This window comes from Ictalurus punctatus, chromosome 15 (assembly GCF_001660625.3).
Source record: "Ictalurus punctatus breed USDA103 chromosome 15, Coco_2.0, whole genome shotgun sequence".
NCBI classification, from domain to species: Eukaryota; Metazoa; Chordata; class Actinopteri; order Siluriformes; family Ictaluridae; genus Ictalurus; species Ictalurus punctatus.
In genome coordinates, this window is record NC_030430.2 from 22,500,516 (window position 1) to 22,523,140 (window position 22,625).

The 22,625-nt window shown below is 40.5% G+C and overlaps 1 protein-coding gene across 1 annotated transcript; it reads right to left on the bottom strand.

Annotated features, from left to right (window-relative positions):
• Positions 1-4,122: 4,122 nt before the first annotated feature.
• On the bottom strand, positions 4,123-22,523 carry tamalin (trafficking regulator and scaffold protein tamalin). The gene is made up of 8 exons (XM_017488046.3): positions 22,239-22,523; positions 18,402-18,454; positions 16,663-16,717; positions 11,109-11,211; positions 8,516-8,609; positions 7,732-7,798; positions 6,397-6,463; positions 4,123-5,515 (listed from the first exon to the last, which is right to left on the bottom strand). Exons 1-8 carry the CDS (start codon positions 22,416-22,418, stop codon positions 4,995-4,997), a joined length of 1,140 nt encoding a protein of 379 aa, XP_017343535.1. The 5' UTR covers positions 22,419-22,523; the 3' UTR covers positions 4,123-4,994.
• Positions 22,524-22,625: the final 102 nt, after the last annotated feature.

The window sequence follows — 22,625 nt, forward strand, 5'->3', positions numbered from 1 at the left end:
CGTGGCGGATCATAGAAAACCAAAAGGTCGCTTAGATATTGTGGCGCTAGACCGTTTAGTGCTTTATAGGTTAATAAAAGTATTTTATAGTTAATGCGAGATTTTACTGGGAGCCAATGCAGTACTGATAATATCGGTGTGATATGGTCGTATCTTCTAGTTCTAGTTAGGACTCTAGCAGCTGCATTCTGGACTAACTGGAGCAAGTACTAACTAAGTAAGGACTAACTGGTTCAGGTAGAAGAGTAGATCATGATTCATATGGACAAAGATCTTAGAGCTTAGTCTCTAACTGAACACCTACAAGGTCGAGTAACAAGCTAATCATTCAATTTCCAGCAACGATGTGCTGAGAATAATCCACTACCATGGGTGGATAGCTCATAAATTTGTTAGCTCAACGCTTTGGTTGTGGAAATGTACTTGATGAGGCTAATTTATTTATTATTTTTTTGTAAAGTTAGCTAATATAAAGTAATGTAATATAAATTCCCGCATATTAGCTGACGAGGCCATAGTCATTATCCTGTTTTAAGAAGGTGGCTGAGATACATAGTGAGTATGTACATATGACATATACTGAGTAATATTAGTAGTACTGTTAATAAATATTAATTGACTATGGGTTTACAAGTCCTAAATTGTAAATCTGGGAAAACAGGGTTACCATGGTTAACGCTTTGGGTTGTAGAAAATTCGTAATGCCCAAAAGTTTGGGAAGGCCTTAAATTCCTTAAGAAGACGAGAAGCCGACTCTAAAGCCAGCCTATTGTCTTCTGAGTGACACCGGATCGTAATCATTAGTGTCAGGTTAGAGTGATTGTGTTATATACAATCACTAGTTATACATCCTGTGTGACAAATACACCACGAATTTCCTACATGTTGTTGAGTGATTAGATATCATTATTATTAATTCATTGCTATTGTCCTGGCAGGGTTCTTCTGTGGATTTCCAGTTGAATCGACCTTCCTTGCGTAACCTCTGCTTTTCAGCGGCTGCCAGAAAACGCAGGTAAAAAACACGAACACAAACGTTAGGAAGTCCACTACAATAGAGGCCTTATGTTGGAAAGTTGTGCTCATTGCAGTACACGCACAAGTGCGTAATTAGGAACACACTCTCGCACAGAGCATGTTTGTGCACAAGTGGGAGGAGGCTCGGGGATCAACCAGGCTTTTTTTTACCAGCTCCAGGGAGTTGTTGGATTTCCTCCTTATATTCGCCTGCCACTGATTGTGATCCAAGGACAAAAGTCTTTGTGTCAAATGGACAGAATAAAGCAGCGCTTTTCTTTTCCTTTCTTTTTTTTTCTTTTTTCTTTTTTTTTTTTGCAGCATGGGGTTGGTTTCCTTTTATCCTCTTAAAAATGTGTTTAACCAGAAATGAATCTGGAAATATGCCCAAAGAAGAAAAAACAATCAAGCATTGTCAGTGTAATTAAATTGATGTGTGTCATGATGGTGCATTTTTGGGTGGATACCAAGACGCAGTAGAAGTAGTGATGGTATTACATGCTAATAAAAGGAGAAAATTCATGTAGTCTTACTGCAGTAAACCTCCAGCTGTCATCTTTCAGCTGTAATTTTGGTATAACTGGCAAGTAGCTTTTCAACAGAAATGGGAGGGAAAATGCACGATTCTGATTGGTTAATCCTGTTTTTCGCCATAGAAGCCAGCAGCCAATCAAATGTTATTAAACAAAACTAAGGGATGCATTCCTTTGACGCACGAGGTGATTAAATACAGAGAAATCGTAATGATGCCTTTGTTTCCCTCTTATGAACACAATTATAGCTCAGTTTCTGTGCAAATCAGTCTTATTTGACACGCTAGTGTATGTTAAACAAACGCTCAAATAAACGTTTGGACCGGTGATAAAATATTTCAAACCTGAAATCCCCCTCTTAGCTACTTCTCGGGCTTATAGCACTTTATCAGTCACATGACTTGGTTTGCTGCTGTTTTACAGGTGTCACAGTCATGTGAGGAACCACACAGACGCCAATACAAACAAACTCATACATACATGTTACCATACCAGTTACTATAAATAAGTATTATAAGCAGTCACACCTACACCACATTCCTAATAAAACCACCCCCTCCCTTCCTACTAGCAGTGCTAAGTATTCTGTAGAAACTCTCTGCCCATCATTCATCCGTGCCTCTCACGTTCGCTCGTTACGTATTCAGGCCTTTTAAGGGACCCTAATCACTCCGAATGCTTGTAATCGTAATCGCTGACGTCAACCACCAATTTACACCCCTTTATCTGTCACTAGTAAACAATAGTCCAAACGGCCATCCAAACAGCGTCATGATCCAATTGGCACCGGTTGTGGGAGGACACAAAGCCTGAGAAAGAAAAGAGTCGAGTGGGAGGGGGATTACACGACCTCCCAGGTCAGACGAGACACTGAGGTGAAAGCCTTTCTACCAAAAACCCTTGAATACTCTCAAAGCTCCATGGCAATGTGTTATTCGTGAGCTCACAGAGGCCAAGGTTCAGCTGTGGCCTAGAGATAGAGAATAGAGCAGGAATTTCGGGGTCACTCTTTTTTTTCTCTCTCGCACATTCCAATACGTTTTATCCACGGCGATTCAATGAACAGTAGCTTTAAACAGCCAGAAGCGCTTACTCAAGGACACTAGAACAAGGTCCAGTTTGAACCCTGAACCAAAACAATGCAATCAACCTTTTCTCCTCATCTCACACACAGTGAATTTGCGAACTATGTCAAGTTCTGTCGTTGATGTAAGTAGCACTGCACGTCAATAATGCGACATCTCTGTGATGGCTGGTCGTGATATTAAACCAACAGAGAGAAAAAAAATCGAACTACGTTGTATCAGAAACTCATTAATATTATAACCTACGAGCATGGGGGTCTCATCATAGGGATGAAACTGTTACACACGCACTCATAAGGACATTTAGGCATCTATTTTTGTGGCCACAAGCTTCAGGACCATGAAAGTTCAAAACCACTTGCTGTACTGGACAATTGGTGCTTATTCTGTTGTTACACCCAGTATTGTATTTTTCACTGCTTTCAGTGATGACATGTTGTGGGTGTGTCAGTGAAGAGGGCTGGAATAAATCGGATATCAAATCTAGGAGGCATTTCACGATGTATAATCATCTAACACTACTGACACTAGGCTACAGTCTGGGCTAGAAAGAAATCAGCCCTGGCCTCGCTTCTTTTTAAGATGTATTTCTTCCTGACCATCATTCTTGCATCTAAAAAAAAAAAAGTTCAAAATGTGTCTAGACAATGTTGATTCAACAGATATGACCTTTAATTTTTTTCTTCTTGGAGGAGATATGTTTACACCAGCCAGCCCTGCTACAACTAGTCTTAGTCTTGAGACACTTCAGTCACACCTCCCGGAGTCTGATATCCTTTGTACACTTTTCTGGCCACAAGCTTCAGGATCATGTAAGTTCAAAACCATTTGCTATATTCACTTCCATACATCGTTTTCCCAACACTGTTGTCGAAGTAGCTACGGAATTGAGAAACATCCACATCACTTCTTTAGAAGTAATGAGAATTTTATTTGTAAAATGTAATAGTTGAATAATGGTTGGGCGTTTGCACTAGACACTTATCAGCAACGTTTAGTAACAATAGTCATGTCTAGCTTGAAGTCTGGTTAGCAATACCTACTACACCCAACCCTAAACCTAGTACTTAAAATGTAAATACATATTTATATATATTTTGACTCACATTGACTCAAAGTTTTTAAGGCGAATGTCCTTGTAATCTCAAAATTCTCTTGGTACTGCTATTCTAATCTTCATAAAGAACTAAAAACACACTAAAATAATAATAATAATAATAATAATAATAATAATAATAATAATAATAATTCATAACCATCACTAAAGTGTTGTCTTGGGTGTGTTTTTTCCTAGAAATACTCTCTCCAAAATCTTTATTTATACAATAAACGTAATGATGTCGCTAGCAGCTTGAATGAACAAGTTATTTCAGGAAATCTGAAATAATAGCACGGATGCAAACTAAAATATAAATAAATAATTAAATAAAAACACCCAACAAATGGCTCCTGTAGGAGGTGTGAAGTGAGGACACGCAAGACAGAACTGATATCACACATTTATTTTGAGGGTTGTTTTTTTTTTCCCAGAGTAGAAAAGACATGGATGAATACAATATATGCCAAAAATAAAGACACTTAAAAAACAAACAAAAAAAATGCCCTTAAATCACAGAATTAAAAAAAACAAAAAACACAATTGAAAGCCCTTCATTTTGTGTGTGTATGTATATATATATATATATATATATATATATATATATATATATATAAAAACAAAACAAATGAAAATAAATAAATAAATTATTTTTTTTTTAAGTATATACAGTACGACTGCTCACTGACTGCACATGATTGGCAGGTTTTTAACTGCACAGAGTAACGTGGAGTGCTGAAAATAAGCAGACACTTAACACATCGTGGTTGCTTTGGTTTTGTACACTGGGAGTTTTGGTCCCTATGACTTAAGTTTTGGTCTTTGAATCTTTGCGTGTATAAATGACTAAAGGGTACGCCCCTGGTTCTTTGTGACGTCTGTTTGAAAATAAGTCATTCAAAATGGTATGCGACAGTATAAATACTAACAGGAAATGAACAAAAGGCAACTTCAGTATAGTTTCAGAACAGAGTTTTTCAACATTTCACATTTAACAAAGGGGATCTAGTGAGAAAAAAAAAAAAAAAAGTCTGTTTTGTAGTAGTTATACTGTAAGCACTAAGTGTTTTCTAATAACTGAAGATGGATAAATGTTCCCATTAGAAATGGCATATCCCATTAAGATTGTTTTATATAGACTCATTTTTGCTTGTTCTCTTATAAAGAGTTGGTGTCTTATAAGTTTTATGATTCGAAGGCATGTTCCTGGTGTATAGATTGCAGTTTTTGGCTGTGCGCGAGTCTTTTTTTTTTTTTTCTCCTTCACAGTTTGCTCTCCTCCTCCTCTAGAGCTCGGTTCAGACCCGGGATGTATTTGAGCAGCCTGCGTCTGATGCTTGTGCGTTTGGGTTTCCTCTGCAGCGAGTTGAACGCGCCACACTGCTGCTGCTTTTCTCCACCAGGCACCGAGGACGACGATGATGATGCCGACGACGACGAGCCCCTCAGGTAGCTGCGTGTGCTGGCGCTGCGGCTCAGCGATGTCTTGGCCGAGGCAAAGAACTCGCTGGTGGGCCGGAGCAGGCGGTTACGTGTCCGCTGTGGCCTTTCCTCGAGGGTGACCGAGCCGTCACTGGCGTCATCGCCGTCTCCTTTGATGTTATTGGGCTGGTAGAGGCACGTGTGGTAGAGTGGGTCATCCTCGCTCAGGTGGCTCGCGCTGCTGTTGGTGCTGCCTGTGCAGCGGAGGGAGCGGGAGGTCAGGGGGCTCGGAGCACCCAGACTTCCGTATACACCGGCCGACTCTAGAGACTCGTACACGGCCACGTCGCTCATCACGATGCCTGTGAGCAGAGACAAAATATGTTAGGGGAAAAAAAACCCCCAAACAACTCGGGTCTTACCAAACAAACTCTTACTATTAAAACGGTTTAAACAGGCTAAAGAGAATTTAAATTATTGCATATTACTGTATCCATTGGGCATCCTAATGTTAAAGTTCAGTGCAAAAGTTTGCATCATCTATGGTTTCGACTGGTGACGACGACGACGACGACTGGGCAATCGGAGTTTTAAAATGCTCGAACTTTCATTCGCTTGTTGAGATGTATGCAAAAGAGAAATACTTCAGTTCAGTCTCAAAAGCCTGCAGTATTGAGAACTATGAACTTTTCCTATTGCCTTTTTTTTTTTTTTTTTGAATGTTCTGCATTTTGCACTCAATCATTTAAAAAAATGTGTTTTTCCTTCGCTCTTAACATCGCCTCCTCAAGCTTTAAAAAACGTTTTATTAGTCCACGTTTTTTTTTTTTTCAAATTGTCTCGTATGGCCAAAGTTCGCATTTAAAACTAAAACAGAGGAACATGAAAGAAATGAAGTGCGCACACACAGCACTAATGGAGCAACTGCTCTTAAAACCTCACTATTTTAGCAGAAGCAGATGGACTGTGTGCCAGACATTATGACTATATACGCGCAGAGGTGAGAACACACACACACTCACAGCTGCATGTGGCTGACTTGCTGCACTCTTTTCTCACCAGCACGCACACGACGGCGTGAGATTATATATATATATATATATATATATATATATATATATATATATATATATATATATATATATATATATATATATATATATATATAAACACTCCGCCTCTGCACAGACGCCATCACAAGACGCTGTTTCACAATGACTCGTAAACGCTAATGAAGTCTCACCGTGAACAAGTCTTTGCTCCTGCACCATCAGTGATCTGTACTCATCCCACTTCTCATGCAGCGTTTGCTGAGGACACAGAATGACAAAGCAGTTAGTGACAAAGCGGGCGTGTCTACAGAATGACATTTTTGCATGACACGGAGAGCATATGATTTCAACCATGAGGCTTTTCTAAAAAAAAAAAAAAAAAAAAAAAAAAAAAAAAAAAAAGGGGTGGAGGGGGGAGGAAAAAAAAAGAAAAAAAAAAAAAAAAAAAAGAAGTGGTGAGTTTTAGCTGAACACAATCCGAAACACTTCCCATGTCTATGCTTGTGTTCCCGTTACTCGTTTCGAATGTCAGTACTTACTTCGGATATATAAAACAAAGTAACTGAAGTCTCCCTCACCCTAACTCCTACAGACACGTACCCAAATCTCGAAATCATTAACTCGCTTCTATTCATTTTATTCTTCAAATATTGTAAATAAATAAATAAATAAATAAATACACCACGGATTTACAACTTAAATGTGAAACTCTATTGTCGTCCATGTTGGTACGATTAAATCTTCGAAACAGGAGGCGGGGCTTTACGTCTTGCGCCAAGACAAAAAGCAACTGGTTCGTCCAAGAGGGTCGCATCGTACCGAAATGAACCTTGTAGCTCTAGTACATGGCGTATGTAAGGACGCGAGCATGACACGGAGTGCTGGTTTAGGAAAATACTGAACTACAGAGGGGTGTAATGCAGCCCTGTGTGAAGCAGACTTACTGTTACCACCCCAAACTTGATTATTTGCATTCAATTCCTATATTAATTTCTCATGTCCTTACAATTGTCCGTCATACGTAGGGCCATGACAATTTTTATTAATTGAAGAACTTATATTGATTAATTTTCCATTTAATGTTCACTTGCATTATAAGAGTGCTATGGGATAAATAACTGACAGTGATAAAGTGACTTTTTTATGATGTGGTTTTTGCAAACTGAGATCACGATCATGATGGCGTTAAACTCACTTCTGCTTTAGCTGCTTCACCAGAGCAGCTTGTGCTGAGGAGAGGGTGCGTGTGAGCGGCACTTCTGTTCGAAATGTGCTCGTTCAGCTGTATACTGGTATGTTGGGGGGGATTAGGAGGGCACAGGCACATGGCAACAGGTGGGGTGCGAGGTGGACGGGTGGGGCTGGCATGCATGCCATGGGGTGTGTGTGTGTGTGTGTGCGCAGTTCATGCGCATTGCAACCGGCATGCAGAGAAAGCCACAAGGCAGGCTTTTTCACCTTCCTGATGAATTACAGTATGTGTAGGACTTTGCGTTTAATCAGAAAGCTTGTGTGTTTGTTTTTACCTTTAAATACTGTAGGCGGGCTTCAAGTTCTGCTTTCCTTATAGTGTTACTGTAGACAGTCTCCAACCTGGAAATGAAAACGTAACACAGAAACTACACGTTAGTACTGTGACTAATTGCTTCCTGCGTTTCACTCTACACATAACCAAAAATATATATATATATATATATATATATATATATATATATATATATATATATATATATATATAAATAATCGAACAGCCGTGTTTAAACCTCAGGTTTAACACGAAACCCTGCACCACACACACCCGGCGTCGGAGTCTGAGCTTAGCGATTTACAAGCATTTACTCCTACACGTGTATCTGATTTCAAGACACGAAATCGAAGGGATTTTTTTTTTTTTTCCTTTTCCTTTCTTTTCTCACTGGGTTGATTTGCTTTGCTGATTAAGGCACGAAGTGGTGCTGTAAACAAGAAAGAAATGGCGTTAACAGCCATGCACAAAGGAAAGCCGCGCACGCTTTCCCGTTCATGTGGTTCACGTAACACCCCCCCTCCTCTTTCAATTTATAAAGAAGGGTTAGTTTATTTTTACGGCTCTTTTTGAAAAAAAGAGCAACAAAAACCAACCTTTTATTAGCCGGAAAGCGTGTGTGGTTTTAATCAAGTCCTAACATACCAAATCACTGGGACTAAGTGGAGTAATCTGGAGTGAAATCACAGAGGAAGCAGATTTGTGCCTTGGTTTATTTAAAAAAAAAAAAAGAAAAGGAAAAAAAAAAAAAAGAAAGAAAAAAGAAAAGAAGAGCGCGTGCTCACCTCACGCTGTTGCCGGACGATCTGATGAGCTGGACGATGTCCTTGTGGCGAAATCCTTCGACGGAGGTTTCGTTGATGCTGGCGATGGTGTCACCTGTGAATCAATAAGACAGAAGAGCGGTGTTCTAAATAAATAAATAAATAAATAAATAAATAAATAAATAAATAAATAAGGTGTGGCGTTCAATCGCACTATTGTCGGGAGATCACTCTGTCCTGTCGATCTAACCGACACTAGCTAATTGTGGGAGCCTATGAGGTTGTGTATGTGGAAGAGGGCAGATAGATATCACTTGTGTATGGCTGCCCTGTGATGCGTCTGGCTGGCTTCACGTGTACTGAGGTATGCATGTTATCATCTTACACTCTCACTGGTCATATGACAAGGGACAAATTGTTGTCTCTCGTTTTAAAAACCCCATTTTCAGCCTGGAATACCGACGAGAATGGAATCTCTCCTCCCAGCAGACAAAGAATTTCTCGAAATATTTTCTGTCTGACTTTTTTTTTTTTTTAAATTAACTTTTATTTATTTATTTTTTAAATACTGAATCCATTAAACTACTATAAAGCGAAACAATCTCGGCTGGTTTGTTCAGTTGCAGCAATAATTCACGGTTTGAATTATATCCAAATGCGGGTCACTTTGTGGCTTCTACTACATGCAAGACTTTTTAATGAATGCGTGTGTGTGCCTCCTGTAACTGGCACCTGGAACAGGTTCACCTCCTTACCAATACACTCTAAAGTCAATCTGTGTTTGTGCCAAAGTCTATAAAGGTGCAGTTTTTAGGGACTGCCTTACTTCCTACACACACACACACACACACACACGCTTAATTTCACCAAAGTTTCGAAGACTGAGATGTAATGTCAGATTTCCTTTCAAACCCTAAGCCTTTCTGCCAAACACGATGAGATCACGCAGGTCCGAGCGGCATGTCGAGGAGGACAATAGAGCAAAGCATGCAGGGAATGTAGGAAATGAAACTGCGGGGTAAGCTGCTTCATAGCTGATCTCTGATCAGTTTGTTTTATAGTCAAATCATTGTCATGGTTTACACCAGCTGACCAGTGACCAGATAGGGGGGGGGGGGGGGGGGGGGGGGGGGGGGGGAATGCAACGTCATGAATGTTTGTTGTATCGAAGAGGATGTGACAAAGGCACAGAAACTGCACATATTCCATTGTGTTCATGTGTCAGCACTCAAAGTCAGCAGATAAACTCTGGTCTCAGAGGGTTCACTGACTGGAACGTCTATAGAAAATAAGAGCGAGCCGAGCTCCTGTAACGTTAATAAGACGACTATAAATAATTATGTAATCACACAGTCTCAACTTTTATTTTAAAGTCCGATAGTGATTATTCGAAGTGATTGTGATTAATTGTTTTTTTCGATTGCCCTCGGGACCGTCCTGACTCATCCCGACACCGAGCTTCTGCACTTGTGATTTGTGCTGATGTGGATGGTGCAAAATGAATACGCTAAAGATTTACACTTCCCAAAAACACTTTGTGCTCATGTCTGTCCCTTGCTTCAGAGAATAAATAATAAATTCACCTGGATTTTTTTTTTTTTTTTTGTTCCCAAGAAAGAAATCTTGAACTTTCTCCCTGATTATATTATATTATATTATATATTATATAAAATGAACATTTCTACAGACTAAAAAGTGAACATAAATTTACTGTTCAGTGTTGATAAATAGCTGTGTGTGTGTCTGATTAAACTACAGTCATGCTCATAACTTAATAGCGACGTTATGAAAGGAAAATATAATTATAGCAAAAACATGTCATTATATAATCGCAATTATCTATAGGACAATGTCTAGGACTTTACATACACGACAGGACTAAGTGTTCGACTAACCTTCGCCACACTCGAGTAAAAATAGACGAGACGCGTCAGAGAGCATAAAAACAAAGCGACCGTAGAAATCAAGTCATTTTGTGTTACTAAAAAAAAAACAAAAAACAAAAAAAAAACAAAACACACCATCTAGCATCATAGGTTTGTTCATGGAGGTAGTGTTCAGGATGAATAATTAAGTAATGAAGTAATTATGATGAAGTTTGGTTGTCTTGAGTAACCAAGATGGCCATGAGCGACAGTAGCATCCGGCTTAACCGCGTGACTGGGGAAGTCCTGAACTTCATGTGGCATTACTACCAGACGGCTGCAGGGTTTGTTGACTGAAAAACAGGTAACACACGTTGGTGATATTTGCCTTTCCCTAAACAGCAGGCTGCCACACATCTGCTCCAGTGTTGATACAGTGACAGGAGGCCTCCGGGTCACAAAACAAGACGGGGCGGAGTACGAAGTAAACCTGGTTTAAGTTCCCCTCACAGTGCAGGCTTTAGTTATTCTGCGCTGGTACTCTGCCAAAGGAAATTTGGCCCACAGTGGCGAGGCAGTATCGGTATAAAAGAGTGCCTGCTCCTGCATAAGCACTGAAAAATGGTTATTATTTCCATCGGTCTTTTATCTTTCCTGGCCATTCCTTCTCATTACTGTTATTTCGCATCCATGCGCCAAATACCAGTTTAGAACCAGACGGCCTAACTAAACACTTTACACACACTTACCCATTTTAAGGCCTGCCTGCTTTGCCGGACTGTCCTCATGGACTTTGCAGACAAACGTGCACATCTCCACAGAGTTCTCTTCCTGGTGGTGCAGCCCGTATGTCTGTAACAAATAAACGAGAAGCATAGGAAAATTAAATAAATGAGCCCGAGGACATTTGCTATCCAGCCCATGAGTAAACATACGCAGGAATCAGGCATGTAAACACAGAGGAAAGAGTTTGTAGGTAAGAAGGGCCTGTCCACCGTGTAGTTTCGCCAACAAAACTATGACTCATACGGACTTACTATAGAGCAGATATAATCGACAAGTATTCTTGCACCCCGTTTTTGATACGCACGAGCGGATTTCAAGACGCATCGCCGGTTACGAACGAAACGTTCCCAATGTTTTCTCCCAGCCAAAACAGGTTCCGGTGTCTGAAGTGTGCTTCTTTAGCTTTGCCCTACAGCTATGAGGCTGGTGTATAAACACGAAAAGTTCATAGGAACAAATTTGAATCGTCATTTCAAAGTGCGGAATGTTGTTCAGTTCGCAGACGCATGTGGTTTCTAACACTCTACGACTTGACAGTGCTATTTACAGAACAGAAGAATAGGCGCTAAAATCGGCCGTAGCAAACTTTCTGTCTCAGTATAGTCTGCACCGTAAGCTTATTCGGAACGGATTGGTTTTACATGGTGTTGGTAAGGTAACGTAATTATTAACCGGGTATTTCTAAGATTTTAGTCCAGTCCCAGTCAGTCATACGTATGTGTGTCTGGAAGACTTGAGCCATATTCGATTTGCATTTCTTTAAAATGAGGAGGAGAAATAATCACCGGTATTATACACGGTAAATGGTCCTTTTTAACCTTAGCAGTTCTACAAAGCGTTTTACACCGTTTCTAACCCCAACCCCATTCACACACACACACACCAATACCAACGGTAGCAGAGCTGCCATGCATGGTGCTAGCTTGCCATCGGGAGCAACTTGGGGTTCAGCGTCTTGCCCAAGGACACTTCGGTATGTGGAGTCACGTGGGCGGGGAATCGAACCGCCAACCCTACGATTAGTGGACAACCCGCTCTGCCACCTGAGCCATAGCCACCCTAATATATATATTAGATATGTTAGTAACCATTCCATTATAATTTGCAGGGAAAGGTTTCACACTTTTTCTTCGGCACTTTAGTTAGTGCTCTTTGCCACCGAAACCAAAACAAACCCGAGTGCTGGCAGAGTTAAAATGCAGAATAATTAAACTGATGATCATGATTAGATGACTTATCAGAGAAGCATTGCTTCTGGGAGGTTTTAATCAATGATTAAATTTCTAGCACAGGCAAAGCCACATGCATGTTAAGGTCATGTGACCTACTGTCTGGAATAGATAGACATATGTCTGGAAATCTTATCCCATCCAAATTGTACTTTATTCTGCTTTCTGTTGGAGTCTATTGAGGGAAGTATGTAATGATTTGAACGGGACTTTGCACAATGTTAAACTAGTGCCACTACTTTGGCTTCATACTGTATACAATTAATAGCGCAAACTTGTCTTGACTGATTGACAGGAAATGTCTTGGCTGATCGACTACATTTGCTGTAAAGTGAGACTTGTATGTGCGTTTCTTTAACGGCACCATGGGCTGAAAGTGCACTCCGTACTGAACACTGGGCCACAATTCACATGGTTTATCTGGTCAGAATATTGAGCGACAGTTTCGCAAGTAACCTCAGACTGTTGGTCACATCCTCATTTTACAAAATCAACCCCAAACCTTTTCAGCCTTAAAAAACGTCACTTCATGTTCTTCTTCTTCTTCCTTTGTTTAGGCCAAAGAGAAACAGAACACGTCTTGCAGTAATCTGACACACTCTGACCTGCAGATTGTTGCTCAACTGGTTGCAGTGACTTTTTTTGTAAGGAACAGAATCACTTCATGATGTTGTTAAAACAGCAGATCCTGAGGTCAGAGCAGAAGCCCCGCTAAGCGAATCAAGAAGGACCAGACCGTTCAGGAACGCCAGAACGTTCACTACGTCCCCATGATCCACTGAGAGCTATAAAGCGTTTCGGATCCAACTCGTTCACACTCAGAGTTATACAGGGAGGAAGTGAGATGCGGCCGGACACAAAACTGGAGATAAATCTATCGATACAGGAAGAGGAAGTCTAGCAGATTACTGGTAGCGCTTCCACATGCAAAACAGTGAAGCTGCTTCCTACTGCAGTGCTACTGAACTGAACAGCTCTGTTATGATGGCACAGACGTTAATGTCTCACAGAGGACACGGCAGTCTTGTAACCATCGAGGCGGTTGTTAAGCTCATTTGCTTACTGTCCTGCATGGCATCAGCAATTCGTTGGTTGAATAAAAAGCATATTCAAATGAACACCACATCTTTTTTTACGATTATTCGCTTTGGAAATGCTGAATTTTGACCAGGCGGTTTTGTTTAACACCTATGATTATGACGTTATGTCCGTCATAATTGTACTACTATGGTCAGTGGGTCGTTCCAAGCACAACTGAAACGCAGTATACTGAAATTAGTTGGAGAAATGTTTGGGGAAAACTGGTGATGTATGATGGATGCAGTATTTCTTTGCTGTTACATAAGAACACATATGCAGATTAGGTTAACTTTGGTTATTCGTGTTCCACAAAAACAGGAAACAAATAATGCTGTAGTTAAGATTGTCTTAGTCAAGACCAAGACATGTCCAAAATCCAGACCAAGCCCAAGACCCACACCAAAAGAGACAGAGACAAGTCCAAGACCCACACCAAAAGAGACAGAGACAAGTCCAAGACCCACACCAAAAGAGACAGAGACAAGTCCAAGACCCACACCAAAAGAGACAGAGACAAGTCCAAGACCCACACCAAAAGAGACGGAGACAAGTCCAAGACCCACACCAAAAGAGACGGAGACAAGTCCAAGACCCACACCAAAAGAGACAGAGACAAGTCCAAGACCCACACCAAAAGAGACAGAGACAAGTCCAAGACCCACACCAAAAGAGACAGAGACAAGTCCAAGACCCACACCAAAAGAGACAGAGACAAGTCCAAGACCCACACCAAAAGAGACAGAGACAAGTCCAAGACCCACACCAAAAGAGACAGAGACAAGTCCAAGACCCACACCAAAAGAGACAGAGACAAGCCCAAGACCCACACCAAAAGAGACAGAGACAAGCCCAAGACCCACACCAAAAGAGACAGAGACAAGCCCAAGACCCACACCAAAAGAGACAGAGACAAGTCCAAGACCCACACCAAAAGAGACAGAGACAAGTCCAAGACCCACACCAAAAGAGACAGAGACAAGTCCAAGACCCACACCAAAAGAGACAGAGACAAGTCCAAGACCCACACCAAAAGAGACAGAGACAAGTCCAAGACCCACACCAAAAGAGACAGAGACAAGTCCAAGACCCACACCAAAAGAGACAGAGACAAGTCCAAGACCCACACCAAAAGAGACAGAGACAAGTCCAAGACCCACACCAAAAGAGACAGAGACAAGTCCAAGACCCACACCAAAAGAGACAGAGACAAGTCCAAGACCCACACCAAAAGAGACAGAGACAAGTCCAAGACCCACACCAAAAGAGACAGAGACAAGTCCAAGACCCACACCAAAAGAGACAGAGACAAGTCCAAGACCCACACCAAAAGAGACAGAGACAAGTCCAAGATCCACACCAAAAGAGACAGAGACCAAGATAAAATGGCCTTGAGACCAAGGGCTTGAGCAGAGACCAGTATGAGGGAAACCGTGAACTAGAGACTGATCTATAACCCTAATAAATAAACAAAGGCAGAATAGTTATTTGGAAAGCCTTGACCAGGATATGCTGAGGGGGTTAACTAAACCACGGTTCCTTCTTCCATGTAAAACATCAACCCAATATCAAGAACATAACAGTTAACATAGGTAAAACCATGGCATGGTCCCAAAGTTCCATGGTAACTGTGGTGATCTCCCTAGGTAAATATGTAATATTCTATGATGCACCAGATAAAACCACAATGGTATTACAGTTTGATCAACACGGTCACAAAATTACCCTAGAAAATCATACTATATGATATAGAATTTTCACAAGGGAAGTTTAAGAAATACCCAGAGTACAGTACCCAGTTAAGTAGGAAATGGAACCTACAAACTTGTTGTCAGAAAAAAACCCATCTACTATCTGACTGAATTGTGAGTAAAAGTCTCAGGTATCGCTTCCTACACATAAACCCCAGCAATGTACTTGAGGTTAACACATGTGACAGCTGAGTGTGTCTTGAAAGTAAACCGTCATAGAAAGGAGGTAAATCTGAGTAATATCTGCTTTATTTCACCGCTCCAATTACTCTGAGAAAAAAAAAAAAAAAAAAAGGTAAAAATGTCACCGAAACAAGAAAGGGGAAATTCATTTTCACCCACAAACGTCACAGAACCGAGGCAGTCAAATTCTTAGCCTATTATCAAGTGCGTTTCGCTGACGCAAGATCCCAAAAGCCTGAATCATATCGAGTAAAGATGCTCAGAAACATGGAGGCTATAATGAATTACAGCATGAAATTTGACGTCGATTTTAAAACATTTACAAATTGAGTCTCTACTATCCTCTTTCACCGTTGAATGGTCTCAGAGCCATGGATTCTTGCTTCACAAGATGTGAAAATACCACTGTGTATCCTCGACATCGCACAGTGTCCCGATGTCACATCCTGAACCAGACCGAGCAGGAAAGGAGGGGTCCAATGTCCTACAATAGCCCGAGCCATCCACCACTAAATATAAACTAAATATCTGGCGTACACTCAGTGAGACAGTAGTGTCATGACCGTGACCGATAAATGCAGGTCTTCATAAACGCTCAGAGGACAAGCCCTCACAGAGGGAGTATTGTAAAGGGAGAGCAGGAGACAGTAAGGGAAAGCCGTGCTGCCAAGGACCAGAGGTGAAAAGTGTGTGCCAACAAGAAGAAATGAAGGGGAACAAGGTTAAAAACTTTCAATAAGGAAGGATCTTTCTTCAGAAACGAATATTATGTTCAATCTTTAAATATAAATACCTTCAGGACATTTAACTAATAAAATAGAATAGAAATGACTGCAGCTAAAACGCAAACACAGCACTAAAGCTCGCTCGCTAATTCATTTAGCTAATTAACTAGCTCAGACAACAGAGCTAGTTCACTGAGCTAACGTCAAGTCAACAGTCATATTTTGTTATTAAATCCATTAATCTATCCAAGTCGTTTAGCAAGCTAGTAATCATTAGGCTAACTGTGTCATTAAGCTAGCTAACCACTATCCAACTTAGGTTGGCGTAATAGTATAGTTAGCCTAGATCATAAAACCTTTATCCAACTTTGCAAACAAGCTAGCTAACAGTAGGCTAACTATTACGCTCTGTGACTAAAACCAGTCTAAACCGGTTTCAAATAGTCCCAGTTTTGTTTTAATATAACGTTCAATCCAATCTGCGCTAAACTAACTGCCACTATAGCTTTCTAGAGAATCTAGTTAAACACTCCCCAAAGAAAACCCTCTTACCTGAAGCTCAAAGCCGAACGTTTCATCCTCTTTCTTCTCCAGGAGGACCGTCTTCCTGTAAAAATAAGTTTGGGATTAGTTTGGAATCGTTAAACTGATCTTTGCTTTCTAACATGATAACCAAATAAAGGGTTTTTTTTTTGCCCTTTGGTATTAGGTGCATGTCCTGTTACGTAATCATTGTCGGGAGATCAAATGATGATGAGAATGGTAAGACTTAAAAAAAAAAAATAAATAAAAAAAAAAAAATAAAAAAAAAAAAAATCTCCAGACTTGTTTCAAAGCTGACTTTATAACAGATGCAGGCTTTCCAAAATGTAAAAAAAAAAAAAAAAAAAAAAAAAAAATCTCCAGACTTGTTTCAAAGCTGACTTTATAACAGATGCAGGCTTTCCAAAATGTAAAAAAAAAAAAAAAAAAAAAAAAAAAAAAAAAAAAAAAAAAAAAAAAAAAAAAAAAAATCATTGGCATAGCACTGGTTCTTAGTTATACACGACTCTCGCGGAGATATCGCTTCAGTACTCGGAACAGAAAAAGACGTCAAAAGGTTTGTGCATGAAAGACACTTTTTTTTCTTTCTTTCAACAACCACAACACCACCAATAAAGCTCAATGAAATACACACAAACAGGGCCGAGAGTTTTGATCCGGTCTAAACAATCATGGGTGTGCCTTTATGAAAGGTCAGCTCTCCTCATCAAGCCACGTTTCCCCTTTCTCCTAGCTTCAAATGGCGTCAATATCCACTGAGAGCATGGGGAGCTGGGTAATATTCAAGCAAATTTCCAATTAGTGTTTCAGTTCGACCGAAGTTGGAATGATCAGGACAATCATGTTGCATATATATGCGTCTTATCCTCCTCTAAAGGAGATACGACTTTGGTATGAAGTAGTATATTTAGATCCTTTGTCGTTCATGTATACTGTCCACAGAGCTACTGAATTGTTCGGAAGGTTTCCATAGTAACAACTCACTCACAGGGACTTGTAGAGTGGACCTTCCGCATAATTAACAGATTAAACAAAGTGTGTTATTTACCAAAGATCTTTAGTCACTAGTGTGGTGAAGCTTTCTGTATGGAGACGCTTATTAAGTATTAATGGGAGGAGTCTGCAGGGTTTTGTAAAGCCCAGTAAGTTGTGCACCATGTGCTTTGAGCTTTCCATTTTCTCCTCTGCCATGACAAGCTGTGTTTTTTTTCTTTTTTCTTATTAACTCCAAGAAAGAGGGAGAAAAAAAAAAAAAAAAAAAAAAAAAAAAAAAAAGGGAGGCTGGTGAGGGAATGACTGTTTATAGCTATTTTACCAAGATTAAAAACAGGAACTAAATTGTCTCATGGAAGTTCCACAACATTAAATGTAACTATAAACAGATAAAAAGTAGGTAGTTTACTAGAGAATTAAAAAAATAATTTAAAAAAAAAATGCTCTAACTGTTGGAAAATTACTGTGGTATATGGGGAATAAAACACTTCAGGACATGCAGTCATAAACCAATTGGTGACAATGGGGTGGTGACAGTAATGTCATTTTTTCCCAGGATGCATCACACCAACCCATCGATCATGTTATTTCTCACTTGACATGGACACATGAATCCCGTGATGGCTGTATGATGAAATATTTTGTGAGTCTGACACCATAGTTTTTTGGAAATGACTCTGACACATCCAGACACGAACAATGTTAATACTTAAAGTGAATCCAAGAAAGAAGAAAAGTAGATGATGCAGAAGTACCGTTCTGGCTCTGGTGGCAGCGTGAGGGGCTTCCACTTCTGTAGTCCTGCATTCTGAGGAAGAAAGGCAGAAACAGGAGGAGGATTATAGTGGGAAAATCTAACCAAAACCTGTCTTTGGCGTCAAAGGTGCCACTGGTGACAACTTCAAGAACCGCCCCCCCAAACCCAAAAAATAAATAAATGAAAAATCCCTGAAAGTCCAGTGCACACGTGTCTCTTGGTAGGTACACTATGCTCAGATCAGACAACAGATAAAACCTGAAATGCATGTCTGTCTGCTGTCGCCGTTTCATCAACTTCCTCAACTTCACGCTAGTTTTGTTAAGTTAAAGAGAAGAGCTATTTGGTGTATGCAGGAGCTGCCAGTCCGTAGCGATCCATCAGTCTGACATTGCGTGTGTGTAGGCAACGAGCTGCTTGCATCTCGGCACAATAACAGCATTGAGGTAAGAGCCGAATCCACACGAGTCCCACCAAAAGCCTCCACTGTATGAACGAGCTGGTAGAGTACACCCCTGTGTTCTCTCTGTTTGCACTGAAGTCAATTCACCCATGTTTCACCTTCAATGGCCTAGAGTACTGTTGCAGTGAAAGTGTACTTTGTACCCCAAGCCCTTCTGGTCTAGTAAAACTGTGCCTTTCTTTATTTTCCTACACTTACAGAATGGTCTTCAATGACTTCATTTATTTCCAAGTGGCCCAGAGGCTCCCTTGGGGGTGGTGTAAAGGGGGGGGCGCAAATCTGTTGGACACACAATACCCTGTTGTGGCCCGGAGGCTGGTTTGGGTGTAGGAGGTGGATTACAGTGGACTCTTCATAACTGGCAACTGGTGGCTCTGTTCCTTCACATCAAGTCTTATAACACACATATACATTGACTACTGGGGTTTGACACTCCCCCTGCCCCCCTAAGACCCTCTTGAGTCTTAAAAATGACACCTGTTGTGTAATTTTTATACAGTTAACACAATTTAAATCTTCTTAAATAACTGTCCATTATACACTGCATGGAGAAAACATACACAGCAGATAAACAAAACAATTTGTGACTTAGCTTGCAATTAAAACTGCAGTTAAAAATGAGTGTGATATGAATTTGTTTAATGTTGTTTGAACGCTAGCTAGTTAACAGATATTGCTATTACTTAGCAACTAGGTTATCAGCTAAGCTGCTTTTCTGTCCGTTTCTCCCAGGGCACTCGCACCATCATTATTATGGTACAACAGGTCCTTTCTTGCTTTCATACTTACTAGAATTGGTAGGTTTAAATCGCTTGCCTAGAGCTTATTTAGTGTTGCCTGTACTTTAAGCTGCTTTTGTGTACTTTTGACTAGAACTATCAATACAAAAAAGTATACACCAGGTTTTCAGTCATGTTTACTGAGTGCTAGCTGGATAGAATGACTTCGCTAGAACCTGGCAAACGGCAAGTCACTGAATGTCATTGTATAATTCACTTTCTGGCTATAAACTCTAAAAATATAACACTGTGTTGATGACCGCTATACACGCAGCAATCTTTGGTTTACGCAATCCAATTCAACTCTTAAATTCCACCGGAGACAATAAAACTCCAGACTGATTTAAGAAGACATCCTTCACATCAAACCTTTTGTAATCTGGGAGTCTCAGGCACCGGCATTGGTAACGCTTGCCCAAGATCACTCGGCATAATTAGTTGGACGGATTTAACTCTCGTTAAGGAAGTCATGGTCAATTATCTGACAAATAATGGAACACGCTGGCGAGGTCAGGCTTAAGATGAGGATCCGGTCACTCGGGCAGCCATGTTGACCCGTGGTGACTGTAATGACGAACCAAACACTACTGAATGACGCAAGAGCGCAATTTCAAACAATACAGAACCCGGCCACTGTCACTGAACAGCCTCGTAAGAAGCATGAGAAGCCACACAGTGGGGGTCCATTGTACTACAGGCTACTTACTGCTTACAGTGCGTCAAATGAGCGTGGGGGTCAAAGCTCTGGTCAGGACTTTTGTGTGTGTGTGTGTGTGTGTGTGTGTGTGTGTGTGTGTGTGGTCTAAACAGCAGAATGTAAGGATAACAACACCATGGCTGAGCACTCTTCCATATGTGTGGAGGCCAAATGAGCAGCCAAATAGCTTTCCAGGCTGGAACTGACACCAGTTTCTCTCATTTAATACAACAGAGAGTCGTTCAAGAGATTAACAGTCCTCATGAGTGAAAGCTTTGATGGTGTCACGTTGTGAAACTTGAGGCCTGTCATGCTTGGAGAATTTCTGACAAAGTGCAACCTTGGGAGATTTAAAAGCGAATATCCTACGAAGGAGTAAAATGCTTTAAATCTAAACCAGTTCATATTTACACTCTGAGGGTCCCTTATAAGTGTAGATGAGTCACTTTCTCCTTACACCTCAAATTTCCTTACACCTTCGACCTTCTCTTCGCCCTTTGCTGCCTCTAGACCTTTAAGATCATCGAACCACTTGATTTTGATCACTCCATGCTCTCAGCTGAGGTTTTTTCCTCCAGGTATTTAAGTCTTTCTGATCTAGAACATCAGTAGCAGGACACACCACACTACCTTCCTTGACACCAGGGTGGTATCCTCAAGTGTACACCTTTACTATGTGTCTTTGACCCAGAGATGTGCAAATACTCAATATTACCTAGAATGTTACACTGGAAATCGAATTATTCACCTTAAATTAATATTAAAAAAGGTACAACATATCTATATATCCATACAAAAAAAATACAAAAGAGGTACAAAAGAGACCGTTTTTCAGTCCTGTTACCTGTTCGGTCCTGGATCATCTTTTGTAGCGGCTCTTATTTTTGTATTCTGTTTGAATCAACATTTTATTGTGCAGCACCTGGATCAACACTCGTCTTTAAAATGTGCTATAAAAATAAAATTTACTCAACTTCCGTACTTCACTGCTGCCAAAGCAATAACTAGCAATGGCACTAGTGATGTCACAGGTTTATAGTTTAACCAAATGCAAATCTATACACATCATATGCTTTGAAATTAATTTTATATATTATATATATAGTATTGCAAACAAAATTATCTTCCAAGGTTTCCACGAGTTAACACTTGAGTAGGATTGAGTAATCTTTGGCGGGGGGTGAAAGGACAGGACACGGGGGCATGTATGCACATGCTGCCATGTATGCACATAGTAAAGCAGGTGGGAAAACCTAACCTCGCGCATCCGGATGCAGGTGGGAAACTGGTTCAGAAAAATGCTGTTCTTAAATGCAAAATCAGACGGAGAAAAATAAATACATGAAAACAAGTGTCTTCTGATCTGATTATTAACCATTACGGTCTCCACTAGGCGAGAGGTTTCGAATTCATCTGAGCGCGCGCGTTGGACTTTCTGATGTAATGAAGCAGGGATATTTGCACGCGCCCTAATTAAGACGATGGCAATAAACTACTGAGGGATTTATTTATTTATTCATTCATTCATTTTTTTGCATTCTCAACTTTTAACCCGATAAAAGCAACGTATTTGAAACGAACCATCACAACAACCTCACCAACCTGTGTGTTTCTTAATGGATAAAAACATAGATAATTAGAAAATATTATTTGATCAGAAGGTTTCCCCAACAAGGGGTTCGTTCTGGTGGCATTGTTGAGTGGTTCAAAAATATGATTTTTTTTTTATTGCAATTATAAAAACTGATAAAAGCAACGCTTTATTGAACAAAGTTTTTGTGCAATTTATTCAAACGTTTCACTGCATGTTACCCTGATTGAGTCTAATGTTAGGCTGAGGGGTTCAGCTTACCAAAAAAAAAAAAAAAGTCATAATGAAAGATCCTCTGTTGTTACCTTCTTAAAGTTTCTCGGCAGTGTCCCTCCGGAGTACGCCAAGGTTTTATAATTATAAACGTCCGATGAGCCAGAGGGTACATCCATGCTTCTACAACTATCCGATTTGGAGGAGGAAAAGTAAATATCCCCACTGCCCGTCCCGCTGTCCTTAACACGTCGAAAAGTCATGTTCTTCATGATCCGACGCGTCCAAATAACAAACTTCGGAGTTAATTGACTAGTATTTAAGACTTGCTGTCTAGCACGCGCTCCTCGGTAACTATGAACACTCACTAAACTAGAGCTGAAGCTCTGGAGGGAGAGGGGGGTGGGTATATGCAAATGAGCCGCGCACGGAGGGCGGGGTTTGGGGCAACGGCGAGGGATCTGATTGGACGGTGAGCG

What these genes read in the sequence shown, in the direction of transcription:
- tamalin (XM_017488046.3), bottom strand. Translation starts at nt 22,418, where the DNA reads ATGAAGAACATGACTTTTCGACGTGTTAAGGACAGCGGGACGGGCAGT. An exon ending in CGTTCGGCTTTGAGCTTCAG is followed by an intron (nt 11,212 to 16,662) that starts GTAAGAGGGTTT and finishes TATTTGTTACAG; the next exon opens with ACATACGGGCTGCACCACCA. An exon ending in GGAGCAAAGACTTGTTCACG is followed by an intron (nt 5,516 to 6,396) that starts GTGAGACTTCAT and finishes CTCTGCTCACAG; the next exon opens with GCATCGTGATGAGCGACGTG.